The 23793-nt window shown below is 42.3% G+C and overlaps 1 protein-coding gene across 1 annotated transcript; it reads right to left on the bottom strand.

The window, feature by feature from the left end:
• Positions 1–5257: 5257 nt before the first annotated feature.
• On the bottom strand, positions 5258–23297 carry slc30a9 (solute carrier family 30 member 9). Its single transcript, XM_055927188.1, has 18 exons — positions 23000–23297; positions 22217–22366; positions 21865–22059; positions 20924–21074; positions 20498–20590; positions 20201–20283; positions 19672–19730; positions 18731–18801; positions 17662–17764; positions 17153–17208; positions 16882–17017; positions 16562–16601; positions 16128–16199; positions 12003–12110; positions 11427–11592; positions 9725–9854; positions 7830–7943; positions 5258–7390 (listed from the first exon to the last, which is right to left on the bottom strand). The coding sequence occupies exons 2-18, from the start codon at positions 22323–22325 to the stop codon at positions 7346–7348; spliced, it is 1731 nt and encodes a 576-aa protein (XP_055783163.1). The 5' UTR covers positions 22326–22366; positions 23000–23297; the 3' UTR covers positions 5258–7345.
• Positions 23298–23793: the final 496 nt, after the last annotated feature.

Here is a 23793-nt window from a genome sequence, read left to right as displayed (position 1 = left end):
GCCATTCCACTGTTGAACAGACACATCCTGGGTCAGTCTGGGACTCAACCAGGACAATCTAGGTCTGGTCATTGAGGTGTAAGACCATCGCTGATATGTAACAGTGTAAAGGTGGCCTGATGACCTAAAGCTTGTTATATAATTAAGGCTGAGGAGGCTGATTCCTTAATGAAGCTTTCATCACTAATCCTATGGTCGACATGGATCAGGATAAAGGAGCAGAGAGTGAAAGTAGAGTATTCTGTGAACACTTATTGAGATACTCCACTTATATAAAATTTGATATAAAATAAGGGAGAATAATATTAGAAGACCTGATTCAGAGGTAGAATAAAATAATATCAAAGAACACGTGGAGAGAAAATCGCTTTCCTTACAGTCATAAAATAGTGGAAGCAGTAAAAGCAGATTAGAAATGTGTGCATATAAACAATGAAAGCATAGCAGATTCCAGTTGAATAGTATTGGAAATGTGTACATAGAAACAATGGAAGCATAACAGATTTCAGAGACATAGGACGCTAGGACGCTAGGCATCAAGACCACTGACTAACCAAGGTTGCTGTTAAGGAGCTTAAAAATGTAAGTATATGTCACCAATGGATTTATACTAGTTACAGTACTGTGAAAAAATATTTTGTCCCCTTTCTGATTTTCTCTATTTTTGATACGGAATGTTATCAGATCTTCAACCAAAACCTAACATTAGATAAAGGGAACCTGAAATAACAAATAACATAAAAATGTAAACGTACTTTAACACCCAATTCCCCTGTGTGAAAAAGTAATTGCACCCTTACACTCTAACTGGTTGTGCCAGCTTCAGATGCAATGACTCCAACCAAATGCTTCCTGTAGTTGTTGATCAGTTTCTAACATCGCTGTGGAGGAATTTCAGCCCACTCTTGCATTTGTGGGTTTCCAAGCATGAACTGCTCGTTTTTTATGTCCTGACACAACATCTCAATTGGGATTAGGTCTGGACTTTGACTAAGCCATTCTAAAACTTTACATGTGTTGCTTTTTAACAATTTACATGTAGACTTGATTGTGTGTTTTGGATCATTGTCTTGCTGCATGGCCCAGCTGCGCTTCAGCTTCAGCTCACAGACAGATGGCCTGACATTCTCCTGTAGAATTCTCTGATACAGAGCTGCATTCATTGTTCCTTCTATTAAAGCAAGTCCAGGTCCTGAGGCAGTAAAGCATCCCCAAACCATCACACTACCACCACCATGCTTGACTGTTGGTATGAGGTTCTTACTGTGGAATACAGTGTTTGGTTTTCATCAGGCATAATAGGACCCATGTTGTCCAAAAAGTTGACTCAAGTTTGCCAAAAAGCACCTGGGAGCACCTCGATGATCATCAAGACTCTTGGAAGAATGTTCTATGGAGAGATGATTCAAAAGTATAACTTTTGGTGGGACAACTAGTTATTGAGTGTAAGGGGGCAATAGCTTTTTCACACGGGGCATGGGTGTAGCATAACTTTGTTTATGAAAAAAAAAAATATGTGTCATTGTTGTGTTATTTGTTCACTCAGGTTCCCTTTATCTAATATTAAGTTTTGGTTGAAGATCTGATAACATTCAGTATCAAAAATATGCAAAAGTAGAGAAAATGAGAAAGGGGGCAAATACTTTTTCACAGCACAGTAGGTTTCCGTTAAATTATTCAAAGCACAGAAAGGACTTTAACTGCAACTCCATGTATTAACCTGGGGTGAAATAAGAGGGACCGTTTCACAGAGTTCTCTCTTTGTGACTACTAGTGTGCATTAGGGCACAGCACTGCTTTGCATTTTCTTTACAATAATACCATGCAACTCAATAGAACAGGGGAACTCTACAAGGTCAGGAGCCCACTGGTTTTCTGTTCTACCTGATAATGAATTGCTCATATCAGATCTAAATCGGTCCCTAATTAGAGGGGAACAATGAAAAATGCAGTGGAACTGACTTCAAGGTCTAGAGTTGAGTTTGAGGGCAATGGGAGATGGATTTTAAAAAGCCAGCATTTAACTTGCATGTATAGAGTAACACAATTATACTGTGTGAGACAGGTGGTACCTTTTTATCTCTTTCGTTGAAACTGTATTTTTTTGATTGATGATGTCATTCTCTCCGTCTGCCATCCACTGTCAAAGAAATACAGACATGTATTTCTGCGGTGAGGATCTCTCTACGCTGTCATAGCCCTGTACAATGCTGCTTGAACATGATTCTACAAGGCAGCACTGTAAAGAGGCTAAAAGCAAAGAGCAAGGCGCATCACTTTCATTCACTCTTGACACTTGACTTTAATAGTTGCCACACAATCTGTTTACCATACACTCACTGACTGATAGTCATTGTTTCCTGTTCGACGTAGGCTATACATTCATGATCTGCCTGACACATTCCGAATGTGTAGCCTAATCCGATTTCTTTCATACATTTTTAATCATAATCTAATCGTTGAGGAATAATGTTAGGACATGGGTCGTGGAGACGAAATAAACCCAATAGCATGCCCAATTGCGGTATATTGCGCCCCCATCCGTAGGCTAAATCTTGGAAAAGAAAACAAATAACAATACGGTGCAGGAATAATAAATTTAAAAAAAGATCTGACAATGTCTTGGCCATATTATTAGCCTATATAGCATGATCTTCCCACTCTACACAACGCAGTTTGTTGGTATATGAACGATAGGGAAGAACAGGTGATTATTATAGGCTACACATATTTTGATAACGTTGATTACCTCAAGAGCGCGCGCGCCATCGATGCAACGTTATTTCCCACAGGGTTGCAATATGAGACATTTGTAATCATGCTAGTTTTATAGGCGTTGTTAATCCCATATTACAAACGCCTGATATTCCCTAAGGGAGAAAATGAGACATGAAAGAAAAAGACAAGATGGTCAGAAGAACAATTGAATTGGAAATTGCATGACGACACATGACATTGATGCGCGCGCTCTCACACCACCCGGTTAAATGTGTTAGACAACATTTAATGACAAAAAAACCTGGAACGTCGTGTGTCCTTTTCAGCATTTTCTGATGTGCCATGGTGGACAATTGTTTCTCCGTCGGAGAAGCCTACTTGGTCCTGCCGTGATGCTGTGTGCAATGCTTCTCAATGGTTGGTCAATGCGCAGTTTGGTTGAATATGACTTTTTATTGACGTCACCGCGTAGGCTACAGCTTTTTTCTTATGATTTCCAGAGCTTAATTTCTTATAACTAATTTCTCCATCGGGAATAAAGATGCGCACCTAGGCTACGAACACCAAAATCTGCATGACATGATATTTGTTTTGTTGTTGCTGATGATTCGAAGTTAATGGGTTTTATTTTAGGTATTGTCAAAGACTCCAGCCACCCTAGTCATAGATTGTTCTCTCTGCTACCACACGGCAATCGGTACTGGAGCGCCAAGTCTAGGTCCAAGAGGCTTCTAAACAGCTTCTACCCCCAAGCCATAAGGCTCCTGAACAAATGGCTACCCAGACTATTCGCATTACCCCTCCCCCCATCTCCACACCACTCTCTGTTGTCATCTATGCATAGTCACTTTATTTAACTCTACCTACATGTACATACTACCTCAACTAACCCGTGCCAACGCACATTGACTCTGTGCTGGCACCCCCCAGTATATATTGTTATTTTTTACTACTGCTCTTTAAGTACTTGTTACTTTTATCGCTTATTCTTATCCGTATTTTTTTTAACTGCACTGTCGGTTAGGGGCTCGTAAGTAAGCATTTCACTGTAAGGTGACATTTTTTATTTAAATTCAGGGTGTTCCACGCCAATCCTGTAGCCTATGTTGGTTATATATTGATAACCAATAATTGACTAATGTTTTATGCTTCAGCAAATGCAGCATAAAACATAACGCATCCAATTGATTGATGGGTCATATTAGCTTAGTGCAGAGGCCTGTAGTACTATATGGGTAAAATCCATCCAGAGTCCGCGGGAATCAAATCATTGTGCACTACTACTGGCGCACAAACATTCAGCACCATGGACAGTACAAAATAGATAGCGAAGACTGATCGCGGTCTCAGCACCACAGCCGCTCTGCTCATAATAAGCGAAGATTTAACATACCTAGCTGTGTCTAGTTGTGTAGGGAATGTGGCTGTACGAAGTCCTGCACAATAGACTGCAATGCGTTTTGCTATTGTAGGACCCAGCTGGCTAACGTTAGCTAGGTTAGGAGTTAGGGGTTCGTGTTAAATGTAGGAGGTAGCTAAACGGGTTAAGTAACCATCGGTCTTGTATAACAATACCACACTTAACATATCATACTAATGAGTGTCCCAGATTTACATTTGCTATGTTACATCTAGTCTATGAGACCAGGCTGAGATTCTTCAATGAAAGTGCTTCTTAGTCCAAGAAGAAGCCCAATCTGTGTCTGGGAAACCAGCCTATAGGAAATACATTTGAAGATTACTGCAATACTGTTCTCCCTGTAGGTGTCCGCTCATACCATGCCCCACCACTAAGATAGTGGAGCCCCACAATATAAAAAGATAAGGTACCTAATGGGAAGACAGAATATAAATATCCTCCCTGTCTCCCAAGTGGACAAATACCTATAGTGTGGAATTGTGGTAGTTCAACACAAGGAATGCCTGTTGAAATTTGGGCTATGTCCTCCCCATTCAAAATAATTACAGGAGTAATTCATCAGTCCTAAGGAATACTAAACAAAACTAACAACTCAACGAAAAAAGCTAATGATAAATGTTCATAAGTTAAGATTTATTTGAACTCCTTCAGCAGTAGTTTCATTGTTCTATAACCAAAGGAAATCTTACATTATCAATGAACACTTAAAAAAAAATTATAACCACACCTCACCCGACAAAATTCAGAAACAACTCCAGCCCACCTCTAAACAAAGCCGAGTATGTATTCACCATTGGGGTATAAGCTTACAGCTGTTTTCCCGTTACATCAACAGACATGAGCGCAGAATTCAAAGAAAAGCAGCCATTAAATGCAATGGGTCTTCTCAGGCAGGTGAAATGTTACAGAACATTCAGGGAGAAATTAATAATATATCACAGCTATGATTTTCTGTCATATAGAATTAGGAATCATGTCAGCTCTATTCATTACATTTCTATCTGCAACATTCTGAACATTTCGCCTTACTGACTACACCCGCATAGAGCAGAAGTATCAAGCTGGGAAGGTCAAAGTTGGGACAATGGCTGTACAAACATCACAATCTTTTATGGATAGTCAGCATCAATATTATTTATTTGTCATTGTCTTATTAGTCTTTACACAGAACATCCATGGTAAAACATGAGTTTTATTTCACATAAGGCTCAGAAACAAAATGGCTACCGACAGTCCACTATTATTTATAGTGGTAAAGGAGGGGACGTTCGCCCTCTCTGGTTGTCCAAAGACCACTTCATCTTTTGAGCAAAAACACAATCTGTCATCTGCTGACAGAGTAAACAACTGACCGTCCCCATGTTTGCAGAATTTCACAACATGCAGAGGTCCACAGCTGTATCAAGTCTTTTCATAGCATTGGTGTGATTTTTCACACTAGTGCTACTGTATTCAAGATCAGTCATCTCATTCAATTCTCTTAAATATTTCAAATCAATAATTCTTAGAACCCTTTTGAACAACTCTTCTTTCATCAATGGTATTATGCTACCAATAAAATGTTATAGTAACGAAATCTAGTCATCACTAATGCACATTTTCATTCAATGAACTGGCGTGATCTGAATTTGCAGTGTGCATAGGTCCATTACCTAAAATAAAAGAAAAGGGAAAAATACTTTCTCTACATACTGAAAATAAACTCTTCTCTGCTGCTTTTGTTAAGTGTACTTGAATAATAATTTGCATTCATAAGGGAATACTTGCAGAGGGAGTACGGTTCCATGGAGCTTCATAAGCTTTATGTATAATGAACAACAATATAAACGCAACATGTAAAGTGTTAGGTCCATGTTTCATGAGATGAAATAAAATATCCCAGAATTGTTCCCTACGCACAAAAAGCTTATTTCTCTCAAATGTTGTGCACAAATTTATTTACATCCCGATTAGTGAGGATTTCTCCTTTGCCAAGATAATCCATCCACCTGACAGGTGTGGCATATCAAGAAGCTGATTAAACAGCATGATCATTACACAGGTGCACCTTGTGCTGGGAATAACAAAATGCCACTAAAATGTGCCGTTTCGTCACACAACAATGCCACAGATGTCTCAAGTTAAGGGAACATGCTGACTGCAGGAATGTCCACCAGAGCTGTTGCCAGAGATTTAAATATTAATTTCTCTACCATAAGCCACGTCAAACTTGATTTTAGAGAATTTGGCTGTACTTCCAACTGGCCCTCACAACCGCAGACCATGTGTAACCACGCACGTGAGCCCAGGACCTCCACATCCGGCTTCTTCACCTGTGGGAAGACCTGAGACCAGCCACCCAGACAGCTGATGATACTGAAGAGTATTTGTCTGTAATAAAGCCCTTTGTGGCGAAAGATTCATTCTGATTGACTAGGCCTGGCTCCCCAGTGGGTGTGCTTATGTCCTCCCAGGCCCACATTTCCCAGACAGGTGAAATCCATAGATTAGGGCCTAATTTATTTATTTCAATTGACTGAGTTCCTTACATGAACTGTAACTCAGTAAACTTTTGCATTAATATTTTTGTTCAGTATATATAACTGCTTATTGATACTGGTCCGTTTGAATAGTCGATAGACATGATTTTTCAACTGACTTGTTTTTTTGTTCTTGTGGAAAGATGAATAAATGTCAACACATGAGAACTATATTCAAAAGGTAACTGTACAGCTACAGTGTGAGTGAAACGCACCACGACCAAGTCCAGTTTTAGAACTTCTGTGCTTTGAGCCCAGTCTTCACTGACACACCAGGTGTGCCACTGTCTCCAATACCCCTGTGCTTTTGAACAAACACTTCGTAACATTGGTAACGGCATGGTCAAATCTACATGGAAAGAAGTGGAACTAATTAAATCCCTGTCCCAGCACGTGTCTGTCGCTTATGTAGTTCTGTCCTTGAGCTGTTCTTGTCTATTAATGTTCTGTATTATGTCATGTTTCATGTGGACCCCCGGAAGAGTAGCTGCTGCTATCGTAACAGATAATGGGGATCCTGATAAATTACCAAAAAGGACTATTCTACAGTAAGACTTGTTCAGATGAGTTGGATAGGATGGGAGACAGCGGGAGGCAGAGTGCAGAGGTCGGCTTGGCTATCCTCCAACCCCCATTTCTCTAGTTTCTTCTTGCAGTCGCACGACATTCCCTGCGTAGATCCGTAGTGTTATAGAATCTCCAGGTCGACGTGCCGTACCTCTGGGTTGCGCAGCTGTTGAGTGACAAAGAAACCGGCCGCATTAGATATTCCACAAAAGTATTAAATGAATGGCAGCCATCAACTTGGATGACAATGTTTAAGAGTACAGTATGCATTAGAGTTCATATTTGTGGTTTTGATCACCAACTAACAATTAATACAAGATGTCTCATGTGAAATATTGCTGAACTGGACTTAACAAGCCCCACAAGCTGCAAGTGTACTCAGGACTGTTTGGTTCTGAATCACTAACCTTTTCCCTGAACTGTGCACTTCCTTACCCTCCATTAATGGATTGGTTCTTCATGAATTGATTCAATGTATGCATGTGCTCGAGGGAGTTCACCATATTTCTTACACCAATCCAGTACTTTTTAAATTCACAATGGGGATTGAACATGTGCACACTGGGGAGACAGGAACAGAGAACGGGAGTGTAGCTCCTCTCTACCTTGAGCTCTTTCTCCAGGCGGTCCACCTCAGCCCCCAGGGTGTCAATGATGTTCTCGCCGTGCTTCAGCATAAAGTTCTCCAGCTCATCAGTGGTCTTCACCTGCTGGATGTCCTACAAGCCACAACAAAGACACACACACACACACACACACACTTGACTAGATAATCATAGCTTGCGCTGTTACATTCAGGGAGTCATATGTCATTAAAACTTCTTATGGATGCAATCCCGTTAACGGGATGATATGACAACAGCCAGTGAAAGTGCAGGGCGCCAAATTCAAACAGAAATATCATAATTAAAATTCCTCAAACATACATGTATCCTATACCATTTTAAAAGGTAATCTTGTTGTTAACCCCACCAGAGTCCGATTTCAAATAGGCTTTACAGCGAAAGCACCACAAACGATTATGTTAAGTCACCGCAAAATCACAGACAAACAGTCATTTTTCCAGCCAAAGACAGGAGTCACAAAAAGCAGCAATAGAGATAAAATGAATCACTAACCTTTGATGATCTTCATCAGATGACACTCATAGGACTTCATGTTACACAATACATATATGTTTTGTTCGATTAAGTCCATATTTATATCCAAAAACCTCAGTTTACATTGGCGCCATGTTCAGAAATGCCTCCAAAATATCCGGAGAAATTGCAGAGAGCCACATCAAATAACATAAATACTCATCATAAACTTTGATGAAAGATACATGTTTTACATAGAATTAAAGATAAACTTGTTCTTAATGCAACCGCTGTGTCAGATTTCAAAAAGCTTTACGGCAAAAGCACAATATTCAATAATCTGAGAAAAGCCACAAAAGGAAGCCATACAGTTACCCGCCAAATTGTGCAGTCAACAAAACTCACAAAAAGCATTATAAATCTTCACTTACCTTTGCTGATCTTCGTCGGAATGCACTCCCAGGACTCCCACAAGAAATGTTAGTTTTGTTCGGTAATGTCCATCATTTATGTCCAAATAGCTATTTTTGTTAGCTTGTTTGGTAAACAAACCCAAAGTCAGGAAGCGCGTTCACTAAAAGCAGACAATGTCAAAAAGTTCCGTAACAGTCAGTAGAAACATGTCAAACGATGTATTGAATCAATCTTTAGAATATTTTTAACATAAATCTTGAATAACGTTCCAACCGGAGAATTACATTGACTTCAGATGTGCGATGGAACAGAGCTCCCTCATGTGAAAACGCATGGTCAGGTCATGATAGACCTTACTCAATCCCATCTCATTCAGCCCCCCTTCACAGTAGAGGCATCAGACAAGGTTCTACAGACTGTTGACATCTAGTGGAAGCCGTGGGAAGTGCAAACTCATCCACATCCCACTGTGTATTCAATAGGGTCTTGGTTGAAAATCGACCAACCTCAGAATTCCCACTTCCTGTTTGGATTTTTTCTCAGGTTTTTGCCTGCCATATGAGTTCTGTTATACTCACAGACATCATTCAAACAGTTTTAGAAACATCAGAGTGTTTTATATCCAATACGAATAATAATATGCATATATTAACAACTGGGACTGAGGAGCAGGCAGTTTACTATTGGCACCTTTCATCCAAGCTACTCAATACTGCCCCTGCAGCCATAAGAATCATTCACACAAAAAATAAAGTGTATTAAATCAGTTTGAAACAAAAACTAATTTTCCTAGCCCCATCCCTCAGCTGTATACCAAAACAAGTGGAAGTGCTACTGTTTGGCTGAAAAACAAATCCCAGAATGCAGCTTTAAAATGATTGTACAATGGCTACCAATGCAGATAGTCAACCCTAGTAATCCAGGCATCCAACTTTCCAAAGCAGAAGCTAAAAAGCTATGGTGAAAAACAGTCTCCTTAATGAAACACTTGTTAGCGTCAGCCTTACGTTGAGGATCTGTTCTATGTCCTGCTTCTCCAGGTAGGAACGGGTCACCACCCGCCCGTCAAAGTCCACCTCCGCCTTGAAGCGCACTTTACTCAGCCCTAGGTCTGTGGCCTTCACATCGTGGATCGCCCTGGTCACAGCAAAGACAAAGTGGGGGTTAAATAGCACAAATTTAAAAAATATATATTTTGAAATAGGGACCACAGGTGTAAATGAGCTAAGTAGCTAACTCTTGTGCAATATTTATTTTGTGCAAGGTCACTGACAAATCATAACATGAATACATTAAGAGCATATCTGGGGCTGCATATATCAAGCATCTCAGAGTAGGAGTACTGATGTGGGTTCAAGTCCCCCTCTGTCATTGCAATCTTATTCATTGTGATCTTAATCAGCTCTCTTACTCTGGCCATGGCTCCAGCAGACCTGCTCTGACTTAGAACCAAGGTAAGACCTTGGCTACTTTTCAGCTTGCATTTACATAACAATGGCTAACTATTAACATTTACATTTACATTTAAGTCATTTAGCAGACGCTCTTATCCAGAGCGACTTACAAATTGGTGAATTCACCTTATGACATCCAACAACTTCACATAAAGCAACAGTGTTGAATAATGCAGAGGTTGTTGTTTCTGCTCACCACAAGTCTTTAGTGTCACACTCCTGATGGAAACACCACAACGCTAGAGCTGACAGTAAGGTAAAACACTGGCAGCCCACTGGTGTAGGGGTAAGTCTCAATGGAAAAGCACCAAGTGAGTCTACGGGGCAACTTCACAGCTTTACATAAAGCCCCACTGGCAAATTGGCAACACATCCCTCCCGGACCTCCTGTAGGGTAAAGCATGTACAAGTGCAATAAACATTTTATGATGGATGCTTTGGAACAGCATGATCCTGGACCATGGTTTCCCAAATTCGGTCCTGGGGCCTCCCAGGGGGGTACGTTTTGGTTTTTACCCTAGCAATACACAGCTGATTTAAATAATCAAAGCTTGATGAGGAGTTGGTTATTTTAAATCAGTGCTAGGGCAAAAGCACGCACCCAGGGGAGTTTGGGAAACACCGTCCTGGACTATAATGTCAGTGCTGAGAGCTGAGGCCTGGATCGTGTAGGGACACAGACCAGGGTCATGGTCACTATGGACCACGACAGAAGACGTTTTAGAAAGCTTTGTGGTTGAAAATTACAATTAGTAGGCCTACTTCTTATTGGTTGTCCCACCCTGTTTTAGTCGTTTCATTCCATTCAGTACCTTATGAACGCAACCTTGGTACAGGGACATAGAGGCCTGGGTGCCATGGACTTAAAGGCAAGGTCATAATGGAAAACTAAAATGAGCATTTCTCATCGAAAACTCCAGGTAGTCCCTCCCTGCTTGCATTTAGTTTTGTGGTTACCGGTAATAATTGGTCCCGTGTGGCTCAGTTGGTAGAGCATGGCGCTTGCAACGCCAGGGTTGTGGGTTCAATTCCCACGGGGGGACCAGGATGAATATGTATGAACTTTCCAATTTGTAAGTCGCTCTGGATAAGAGCGTCTGCTAAATGACTTAAATGAAAAATGAAAATAATAAACAACTGTAAGACAGGGGCCATGGAGGCCGCTCCAAGGTGAAGATTCCCCTAGGTACAGATCTATGATCAGCTTCCCCTCCCCTAATTCTAACCCAGATCAGCATCCAACGGGGCTACTGACCTGACGGCGGGGTCGTTCTCCAGGAACTCTGTGAGCTTCTGGACGTGCTCGGCCTGGATGGAGCGTCCCAGAAGGGCCTCAGTGTTGGTGTAGATGAGGAAGGCGGACACAGCCCCCAGGAGGGTTCCCACACCCAGAGAGCCCAGGCTATCGTACAGTGGGTTACCTGGCACAGGACACGATGAGAAAAAAAAGTAAAAATAAGAGTTGGTCTATGTCCCAAATTGTACCCTATTCGCTATACAGTGCACTGTGTTGGAAATAGGATGCCATTTGGGACGCAACCTAGATAAAAGGTGTTGCGGCCAGACTATGGACGTGTTCCAGGTCTTTACTGCATTTGAAGGCTACATAGGATGTTAGTAATATGTAGATTTCAGACTTAGAATACACAGCATTGGTTTACTGGTAATATCAAGTCTGACTGTCCAGAGTTTAGACAGCTGGGTAACTGGAGAACTCAAGTTGTACAAAGTTGTCCTACTGGAAACGACATGTGTGTGAGCGCCTGTATGTGTGGGGAATGTATGCGTGGGGGAATGAATAGGGTCTCTGAGTAGGTGTGTGTGTGTGTACCTGTGAGCGAGGTGAGCCCCATGCAGCTTGAGGCCATGATCACTCCCAGTACGGCAGCAGAGTCCTCCAGCAGCACCACGTTAGTGCTGGGGTCTCGGCTCTGCATCACTGCACATCAAAACATACTGCCTTACTGATCACAACAATAACTACTGATGCACATGCAGTACCAGTCAAAAGTTTGGACACACCTAATCATTCAAGGGTTTATTTTTTTTAACATTACTATTTTCTACATTGTAGAATAATAGTGAAGACATCAAAACTATGAAATAACACATGTACATGAATCATGTACAGTCGTGACCAAAAGTTGAGAATGACAAATATTATTATTCTATTACCCCATTTTTCTCCCCAATTCCGTGGTATCCACTGTTAGTAGTTACTGTCTTGTCTCATTGCTACAACTCCCATACGGGCTCGGGAGAGACGAAGGTCGAGAGCCATGCGTCCTCCGAAACACAACCCAACCAAGCCGCACTGCTTCTTAACACAGCGCACATCCAAACCGGAAGCCAGCTGCACCAATGTGTTGGAGGAAACACCGTACTGGCCCGGCCCGCCACAGGAGTCGCTAGTGCGCGATGAGACAAGGATATCCCTACCGGCTAAACCCTCCCTAACCCGGACGATGCTGGGCCAATTGTGCGTCGCCCCATGGACCTCCCGGTCTGGGTTCGAACCCAGAGTCTCTGGTGGCACAGCTAGCGCTGCAGTGCCTTAGACCACTGAGCCACCCGGGAGGCCACGAATATATATTTTCAAAGTCTGCTGCCTCAGAATGCCATCATACAATTTGCATATACTCCAGAATGTTATGAAGAGTGATCAGAAGAATTGCAATTAATTGCAAAGTCCCTCTTTGCCATGCAAATGAACTGAATCCCCCAAAAACATTTCCACTGCATTTCAGCCCTGCCACAGAAGGACCAGCTGACATCATGTCAGTGATTCTCTCGTTAACACAGGTGTGAGTGTTGACGAGGACATGGCTGGAGATCACTCTGGCATGCTGATTGAGTTCGAATAACAGTCTGGAAGCGTCAAAAGGAGGGTGGTGCTTGGAATCATTGTTCTTCCTTTGTCAACCATGGTTACCTGCAAGGATACACGTGCCGTCTACATTGTTATGCACAAAAAGGGCTTCACAGGCAAGGATATTGCTGTCAGTAAGATTGCACCTAAATCAACCATTTATCAGATCGTCAAGAACTTCAAGGAGAGCGGTTCAATTGTTGTGAAGAAGGCTTCAGGGCGCCCAAGAAAGTCCAGCAAGCACCAGGACCTTCTCCTAAAGTTGATTCAGCTGCGGGATCGGGACACCACCAGTACAGCGCTTGCTCAGGAATGGCAGCAAGCAGGTGTGAGTGCATCTGCACGTACAGTGAGGCGAAGACTTTTGGAGGATGGCCTGGTGTCAAGAAGGGCAGCAAAGAAGCCACTTCTCTCCAGGAAAAACATCAGGGACAGACTGATATTCTGCAAAGGGTACAGGGATTAGACTGCTGAGGACTGGGGTAAAGTCACTTTCTCTGATGAATCCCCTTTCCGATTGCTTGGGGCATCCGGAAAAAAGCTTGTCCGAAGAAGACAAGGTGAGCTCTACCATCAGTCCTGTGTCATGCCAAAAGTAAAGCATCCTGAGACCATTCATGTGTGGGGTTGCTTCTCAGCCAAGGGAGTGGGCTCACTCACAATTTTGCCTAAGAACACAGCCATGAATAAAGAATGGTACCAACACATCCTCCGAGAGCAACTTCTCCCAACCATCCAGGAACAGTTTGGTGACGAACAATTCCTTTTCCAGCATGATGGAGCACCTTGCCATAAGGCAAAAGTGATAACTAAGTGGCTCGGGGAACAAAACATCAATATTTTGGGTCCATGGGCAGGAAACTCCCCAGACCTTAATCCCATTAAGAACTTGTGGTCAATCCTCAAGAGGCGGGTGGACAAAGAAAACCACACAAATTCTGACAAACTCCAAGCATTGATTATGCAAGAATGGGCTGCCATCAGTCAGGATGTGGCCCAGAAGTTAATTGACAGCTTGCCAGGGCAGAGGTCTTGAAAAAGAAGGGTCAACACTGCAAATATTGACTCTTTGCATCAACTTCATGTAATTGTCAATAAAAGCCTTTGACACTTATGAAATGCTTGTAATTATACTTCAGTATTCCATAGTAACATCTGACAAATATCTAAAGACACTGAAGCAGCAAACTTTGTGGAAATTAATATTTGTGTCACTCAACTTTTGGCCACAACTGTATGCAGTAACCAAAAAAAGTGTTAAACAAATCAAAATATATTTTATATTGTTCAAAGTAGCCACCCTTTACCTTGATGACAGCTTTGCACACTCTTGGCATTCTCTCAACCATCTTCACCTGGAATACTTTACCAACAGTCTTGTAGTCCCACATATGCTGAATACTTGTTGGCTGCTTTTCCTTTACTCTGCTGTCCAACTCATCCCAAACCATCGCAATTGGGTTGAGGTTAGGTGATTGTGGAGGCCAGGTCATATGATGCAGCACTCCATCACTCTGATTCTTAGTCAAATAGCCCCTACACAGCCTGAAGGTGTGTTGGGTCATTGTCCTGTTGAAAAACAAATGATAGTCCCACCAAGCGCAAACCAGAGGGGATGGAGAATCGCTGTGGTAGCCATGCTGGTTAAGTGTGCCTTGAATTCTGAATAAATCCCGGACTGTCACCAGCAAAGCAACATCACACCTCCATGCTTCACGGTGGGAACCACACATGCGGAGATCATTCATTCACCTACTCTGCGTCTCACAAAGACATGGTGGTTGGAACCAAAAATCTCAAATTTGGACTCATCAGCACAAAGGACTGATTTCCACCGATCTAATGTCCATTGCTCGTGTTTCTTGGCCCAAGCAAATCTTCTTATTGGTGTCCTTTAGTAGTGGTTTCTTTGTAGTAATTCGACCATGAAGAAATGATTCACGCTGTCTCCTCTGAACAGTTGATGTTGAGATGAGTCTGTTACTTGAAGCATTCATTTGGGCTGCAATCTGAGGTGCAGTTAACTCTAATGAACTTATCCTCTGTGTCTTCCTTTCCTGTGGCGGTCCTCATGAGTTCTTGACATTTTCTGGATTGACGGACCATGTCTTAAAGTAATGGACTGTTGTTACTCTATGCTCATTTGAGCCGTTCTTGCCATAATATGGACTTGGTCTTTTAACAAATAGGGCCATCTTCTGTATACTACCCCTACCTTGTCACAACACAATTGATTTGTTCAAATGCATTAAGTAAAGAAATCCCTAAAATTAACAGTTAACAAGGCACACCTGTTCATTGAAATGCATTCCAGGTGACTAGCTCATGAAGCTGGTTGAGAGAATGCCAAGAGTGTACAAAGATATCATCAAGGCAAAGGGTGGCTACTTTGAAGAATCTCAAATATATTTTGATTAGTTTAATATTTTTTGGGGTTACTACATGATTCCATGTGTTATTTAATAGTTTTGAGGTCTTCACTATTATTCTACAATGTAGACAATTGTACAGAAATAAAAACCCTGGAATGAGTAGGTGTCCAAACTTTGACTGGTACTGTACATATGTTAAGGGATGACATGCTGACAACTTCAACTTACACAATTGTTCAGTATTAAAGCAGCCATCAGCAGTAGATAATAAAAAAAGCATCGTCCCTGCCCCCTTGTCAGTGAAAAGCTGAGGGTTGGGGCTGGAGTAATGTAACCACTCAAATTCATAGACAGCCATGGATGCAAGGACTGACCATCCATGATATACCAATTATAGTTTAAACCATGTTGAGGGGATACAGTGTTTCTTACATTTATTTTGTGTAAAAATGTTTGGAGTAAACAAGCTTATATTTTGGGTTCTGGTGGGGTATGACAGTTTAAATAAGCTCATGAGGCATTTAGAAGTTATATTCTTCATGAAACAATGGGTACATATTTATAAGTCCAAAAATGGATGTAGCAACTGCTGGTTGCCCCTTTAATGTTAGGGGTCATGTAAGAACTCTGGGTAGATTGGCATTTGGGTGATACTCAAGTCATTGACGCATACATCAAATAAAAAGGTAACAAAACACATTAATATTGTACAAACCATATTCGTAGAAAGACACGCCTTGCTGGCCAGCACTCTTTTTGATCTCATTGATGGCCACTAGCAGTGTTGCTGAGAGGGAGAAGAAATATTACTGTCATGGATTCCATAGAACAGTCACAGTGCACCTTCCCAGTCAATACATATAGTGCATTACATCCATTATAAATGAATGTACACATCAGGGGCTATCAAGCATCTCAGAGTAGGAGTGTTGATCTAAGATCAACCCCCCCATACAGATAATCTTATTCTTTGTGATCTAAAAGACAAAAACTTAACCCAAATCAGCAATCCTACTCGGAGATGCTTGATAGCCCGATGTGTACATTGGATGTAATGCAGTAAATGTGTTGAATGGGAAGGTGCAATGCAATTCTACACTTGTTAAATATGGCCCCAGAGTGTGATGGTAACATCAGATCATAACCTACCTCCTTCTGAAACCAGAGATCCTGCCAAGATACAGTAAGCCTGCAAGAGACAAAAACACAAACCAACTATTAAGAGGGACAGTGCTCCAAAATCACAGTTAGATCAGCCACTTTAGCCAATAGACAAGAGGGAGTAACAGTGACTCAGTAAGACTATGTGAATGTTTGATATAGAGTACATAGCAATCGGATTGTGCAGAATCACTGTACATATTTTGCATCCCAAACAGCCACTTATGTGTGATCAAGATGAGCGATTCTGCACATGGCCATGCCCAAAGTGATCCCTCAGCCTAGGTAACAATAAGGCCACCACTCACCCAAAGCAGAGACTCGATTGGCTGTGGGTGCAGCAGTCCCATGATGCCATGGTACCAGGAGAGACCCGCCCCCATCATGAAGATACCTACGCCACTGATGAGCGAGGCGATGTAGCGCATGTTTGAGAAACCGTACCTTAAATCAGAGAAGAAAAACAGAGTTTGTTTTATATCTGCACTCAAACCCCTCCGGAAGACAGACACCACAGAAGCAGAGGGTGAACCGAGACAGTAACACCATAAGTATAATTAACGGTAGTGTGCTCCTCACGGGTGGACAGCGTCAGGGTTCCGGACAGACTGGCTGATGCCGATTGCAAGAAGAGCCTGCAGGAGAGAGTGATAGGTGTTAACAGAACCTGCTGCCTTTCCACAATATACTGTATAGAAGACAGTTTACGATGACTATGATACATTTCAACTAACTTTTAAGTAACCATGGCTACTGGCGTTATCTACTGCAAACAGAGATGGGACCAATTATATTAATAAATAATTCTAACTCATTCCTAATCGCAATATCAGGGCATGTGACGACATGTGAACTTCTTGGTAGCCAGTGGATAGCGGGTGCGTCCCAACAATATCTCCTTTCCCCTGGAGTGTGCACTTGTTCACTACTCCCCACACATCTGAAAGCAGTGAATTGACTGAGGCATGGGATTGTGGGAAGTTTCTACAATATTTCCAATACCAGACATTTCCTTTCAAATCAGCGAAGGGAAGTGACCAAATGCACCCTGTGGGAAGGAGAGATAAGACATAGCCACTGTATCTGACCTGGTTGCAGGTGTCAGCCAGGGAGTGAATGGCCTCTGAGAACATGCTGGCTGATCCAGTGTACACCCAAGCCAGGAGCTTGAAGATGAAATTCAGTCCATTACTGAGGGCAGAGAAAAACAATCAACCTTACAACGTATAAACATCAAGAAAATAGTAGTTTTCACACAGGGCAGTTAAAGGTTCACCCTATCTTATAAACCTGCAATAGAATTCAATGGGTGGTTGCCAGTGTTTCCAACATTTTTTGTTCTACTACCTTTTCTTTGCATGATCAAGCATATTTTCCAACTGAATGTATCAACACGTTTGATTGTGGCTGAATGCAGACAGAGTTAAAGCTAGAATTCTTAATTGAAACGATAAAGCGGTTTCTCTGCCCGTTTCAGTAAAAAGCTGAGGGATGGGCCTGGAGAAATGTAACCACTGAAATTCATAGACCGAGCTATGGATGCAAGGACTGACCATCCATGATATCACAATAATAGTTTTAACCTTGTTGTTTTGAGGCTATACAGTGGGTTTACATTTACAAGCATTGGAGTAAAACCAGGTAATATTTTGGGTTCTGAAGGGGTACAACAGTTGAACTGAACTCATGAGGCATTTAAAGTTAAGTATATTCTTCAAGATTCAAATGGGCATATATAATTCATTTCCAAGTAAAAAAAAAAATGTTGAAGTAAAAACTGCAGATTGCCCCTTTAAGACCCATACCATGTCTTGTAAATGAATTACTCTAACTCCTGTACTTCCTGCCTGACATGGGGGTCAATGTGAACAGACCTAGTGGTGTCCCTCATGTGACTGCTAACTCAATAGCCCGACAGTGTCTGGTGTAAGAACCTACCCCTGAACAATTTGTACTTTACTTACATTTGAATCCCCAGATGAAGAAATTGAAATGTAACTACATTAAAACAATTCTGGCATGCATAAGAATAATAAGCCATTTCTGTGTGGTGTTTTTATGAGTTTTCATGACTGTCAACTTCACAGTAGGGTAAAAAACAGAGTAATGATACTATGCCGGGAGGAGGGGAACACAGACGAGGGAAAGGAGACTTACATGCATATGGCCACCATCACCACCTTCCCCGGACCTTGTGAAAATGTTGCCCTCTTGCTGCCTGATCGGGGCTACATGAGAAGAAGGGAGTTCAAGCCTACTGGAGACATGTCACCTATATCAGACTTATTCTAGGAAAAACACTCGGGTCAATTCCATTTTAATTCAATTATGAAAAAAATAATCACTTTCATTAATGTTTTAAAATCAAAGTTCTAGGTTAATGTTAATCTAGTTTAATGTAGAATTGACCCCTTTCAGCTAAATGGTACAAAAAAATGTATCAAGACATTAATGCAAAAACACATCTTTCGTTTTACCATAAGAGCCCTTCATACAGGCTACAGTTGCCAGCTAAGTCAAAGTTAGCATATTTAGATGATATTCTAGCACACAAAAATTAAGCACATTATAGAATGCACCATCACATGCTAGGGGGGTGCAGTATTGTCCTGTAAAGGAGTCCGGCACTATACAGAGGCACTCTGTCAATGACAGTCGGAGTGAATAACATTGTCATGTAATGCAGTGATAAAGGGCTTTGTGGATTAAATAACCCCACACTGGGTCAAAGGTCACGTGAAGGACATTGCCAGCTCTGGTTTTGGGTAGCGGCCAGCAGGACATGTAACTACTGTACTGTGGCCATTTCTCTGTCTATCATACACAGCCTAGTCAGGAGATCCTGGCTGTACATCCATTTAGTTGTGGCTAGTATGGCTAAAAAAAAAATAACATGGCTAATATGATAGTAGGAATTGTGGATAGTCGCGTTTCTATCATTAAGATATCTTGGTAGATCTACACAAATTACCACCAGAAGATTTCTGGTCAAAAGGTGTAATATGGATACATTTGCTCTTTTAATATTAGCTAAGCTTGAGGGCATTCCATAGGGAACAACATCACACTGCTTCAGGTCACATAGGGCCTAAACTCACCTTAGTGTTTCCCCAGAAATCTTTGTACTCCTTTAGCAACTGCTGATTCCGGAAAATATCTGAATGACACAATAAAAAGGGGCGACGTGACCTCAAACAGACTGAGTGCAAGCTTGTAGGAAACAGACACTCAGTGATTCCTCTCAAGAACACTAAGGATGCAGGCAGCCATCTGAACTTAAGCCCAGGTCATATTCATTAAGGGATGCAATGGTAAATGGGACAGAAACTTAAAATGAGCCTTCAAACACATTCTGTGACTAATTGTACAGAAATCGGAAGAACGTCTAGACTTGCACTGTTTATTCATTAGGCAACAGATTGAAGAAAACTGACTTGAAGCAGTTTGTACAAGTCAGTTTTCAAGTCAGTTTTCTTCAATCTGTTGCCTAATGAATACAACCCATTAGAGACTAGGCAGGGTTACAAAAATAAAACAAAGCATATCATAAACAGCGCAAGTCTAGACGTTCTTCCGATTTTTGTACAGTTAGTCACAGAATGTGTTTGCAGGGTGGAAGACACTTACTCTCTTCGTACTCTCTCTCCTCCACTTTCCTGAGTTTCCTCTCTCTGTCAAGGGCTTCAGGACTTCCCCACACATCTAGAGCTCTGGAAGTCAGATTGAAAGAACTGCTTGATGGAAAGCTTTCGTATCGTATACAATATGGTCTACCTAATAGCATCACATTGGCATAAGGTTGCCAATGTGTTGGTCAACTGTAAAGTGCATGATTCCAACACTTGATATTTATTTTGGTGCTGCCAACACTTGCTTTTTAATTACATGATTTTATGAGTAGTAAGGAATGTAAAATGTACTAACTTGACTTCCACGTCTGATCGCAGGAATACAGTGAAAGCCTCTGTGTCGTCGTGGGGGCTGCGCCGACGGATTTTTCTTAGCTGCAACAGGTCACTGAGGTCACACGACAGAGACAGACAGTCAGTGGGCTGAGTATATTAAGAGTCTTTGCATCAATGACTGAGTCACGGGCATGTTAACATCCCATAATGTGATAATCACAACAGTGTGTTTCCCATTAGCTCAGTGGACGCTTGTAATGCTAAGCAGCACTGGTATGCCTGGAATACACTGGTTACAGAAAAGGATGTCTACAACTTCCTTCAATGTGTACATTACCAAAGCACCAACAGAAAACACACAAGATAACAATCCTTTTGCCTTGATTGACTTTCCCTGTATCCAGTCATGCTTCATTGTCTCAATTCACTGTTGTAGAGTGTTTACCTTGGCTTGAGACAGAACTCGTTCATAGCTCTCACTGCAGTGATAAAGTTGTTCTGGGTGTACTTGGATCCATAGTCCCTCTTCTTAAGGACAGCCCGCACTTTCACTTGAATTGTCTCCATTTGTGTCAGACCTTGTGGTGTTATTGAACCTGAGATAAAAAGATAAATAAAAATATATTATATAACAGCGGTGATGAATTTCCCAATTCAAATAGAGTATACATAACTAAACACAATAACTGAAGACGTAATGCTTACTTAACAGAAGTACTTCCAGCTGCTTTAGGGGTTAGGGACAACATTCTAAAGACTGATACTTATAATTTCCGATCTTGTCTCAATGCTGCAACTCCCCAACGGGTTCGGGAGAGGCGGAGTCAAGCGTCCTTCAAAACATGACCCGCCTAATTGCACTCCTTAATACCCACCAGCTTAACCCGGAAGCGAGCCACACCAATGTGTCAGAGGAAACACTGTTCAACTGGCGTCCGGGGGTCAGCCCGCAGACATCTGGCCAGCCACAAGGAGTCGCTAGAGCACGATGAGCCTAGTAAAGCGCTACCAGCCAAACCCTCCCCTAATCCAAACGATGCTGGGCCAATTGTGCGCCGTCCTATGGGACTCCCAGTCACGACCGGTTGTGGCACAGCCCGGGAATGAACCTGGGTCTGTAGTAACGCCTCTAGCGATGCAGTGCCTAGACGTCTGCGCCACTCGGGAGACCCCAAGACATACTTTTCAATCCTATTTTGATGTAGCAAGACTTCAAGGAAAGAGACTTCCCTGTTCTTACACCTCAACAGAATACTGGGGTGTATTTATTAGTGGCACAGTAGCAAAATGTTTTATCAACGGGTGGAAACAAGTTTGCTTCCGTTTGGTTCCTAGTGAACACATCCATGTATGTATTGCCAACACAGGACAAACAGTGGCTCTTACCTGGGGAGTCTGAATAGGCTTGTGCTGCCCCAGCCAGCACCTTCTCTGTAGTAGGTGGTCCTTGTGTAGGAGGAGGAGAGGGGCCATCCTTATTGCTGCCTGAGGTACAATAGTACTGGACCTGGCCTGTTGCTAGAGAGGCTACACGGAAGTCATGGCTGAACCACAGATTGTGCATCTCTACCTTGTGCCACCCTGTAGGGAAATGTGTGAGTGTGTTAGCTATAACATGTTTATTACATAGGTCCACAACACACACACACACACACACACACACACACACTTAGTACTGACAAAGAGTGTGATGGATAAAACAGTGCATCAAGTATTGACTTGAAAATGTGAGCCTCACCGTGGCATGGTCGAGCAACCCTGGGGGTTCGTTGTGACAGTGGGGCTCTTTGCTGCAGGTAGACCCTGCAGAGGACTTGCCATGGTCTCTGTGCCAGGCCGGTGAACATCCTTGCCGTTGCGGGGCTTCGTATAGCAATGCTGGAACTTGCTGTTTGAGTGATCACAAGACAGCACTGTCAGTGAACATCGGTTGAGGGCGGCCAAACAACTGGCATCACACACCTCGTTAGCTAGCTACTTTCATAGCCATTAACGTTGGGTTAACATGATAAAAACCAACTCTCCTCCCAAAGAGAACATCATGATGTAACTACCATCTAGAACACTCTCTGGACCTGGCTGTAACGTTGGTTAGCTAATGCCGCCTCCTCTCCCGACTCAGATCAGCTAGCTACAATAACACAGTTCCAAATGATCTGACCGGCTAGTAAAGCTAGTTAGTTAGTTCTTGGCTAGCTAGGTTAACAGGCAGAAGTTCAAATAACACAACTTGGCATTGCATTGACAGCGTCTTATAAACCTGGTCAATCTTACGGCAGTACTATCAATTCATAAAAACGGATGGATACTTTACAGTCTGCTAGCTAACTCGATCTTGGCAAGCCAGATAAAGCCAGCCAGTGCCATCGTCGGACGCCAGTGCGACACCATCAAACAGGTTTGGAAAAGCTAGCTAGTTAGCTAGCTAAAGTAAAGCGTCTTCCTACGTATACATTGCACGTTTGTTTTGGTTGTCAGAAAGTCGGTTAATACATGTTGATTTATTTCAGGACGTCCTTACCTTCTTGTGTTACATTTACTCCGCATATCTCACACCATTTTGAGTTCCGTGCACCTGTTAGCTAGTGACACAAAGGTCGCGTCCACTGCTCAAACGTTGCACGTATTAACCGATAGTTGCGTTATACGTCATCGACGGTGTCATCGACTGACAGATTGCTATGAGACGAGATCGAAATTGGGGAGAAAAAGGGAGTAAAATACAACAACAAAAATGAGGTGCTTAGCTGATACGTTAAATACCTATCCAGACTTTGTATGATCTGGCAGGCGTCAGCAACGCCTGGGCAACACACAAAAGTGGGAAGTGACGCTACTCTCGTGAGAGTATGATGGTTTCCAGGAAATGGTAGTTGCCTGATATCGCAATGATTTTTACATTTATTTAACTCGGCAAGTCAGTTAAAATAAAACATTCTCATTTACAATGACGGCCAGTCGGACGACGCTGGGCCAATTGTGCGCCGCCCTATGGGACTCCCAATCACGGCCAGTTGTGATACAGCCTGGAATCGAACCAGGGTGTCTGTAGTGACGCCTCAACCACTGAGATGCAGTGCCCTCGATCGATGCGCCACTCGGGAGCCCAAATGTGTTACCATCGCGCCATCCTGTGTATGTAACAATAAATAAATGAATAATGATGTAACTATCAAATAATCCACCCAGGGCCTAAAATGCTGGTAGATTGTCTATTTCACCTACCACATTGGTGGGTGGTTAGGGGTCCACAGTGCAAGCATTTCACTCGCATTTGTGAATAAAACAAATAGTAAAGTATGCTTACATTTTTAG

This window comes from Salvelinus fontinalis, chromosome 6 (genome assembly GCF_029448725.1).
Source record: "Salvelinus fontinalis isolate EN_2023a chromosome 6, ASM2944872v1, whole genome shotgun sequence".
Taxonomy (NCBI): domain Eukaryota; kingdom Metazoa; phylum Chordata; class Actinopteri; order Salmoniformes; family Salmonidae; genus Salvelinus; species Salvelinus fontinalis.
The sequence above is the reverse complement of the archived record's forward strand: the minus strand, read 5'-3'. Positions and strand labels throughout refer to the sequence as shown.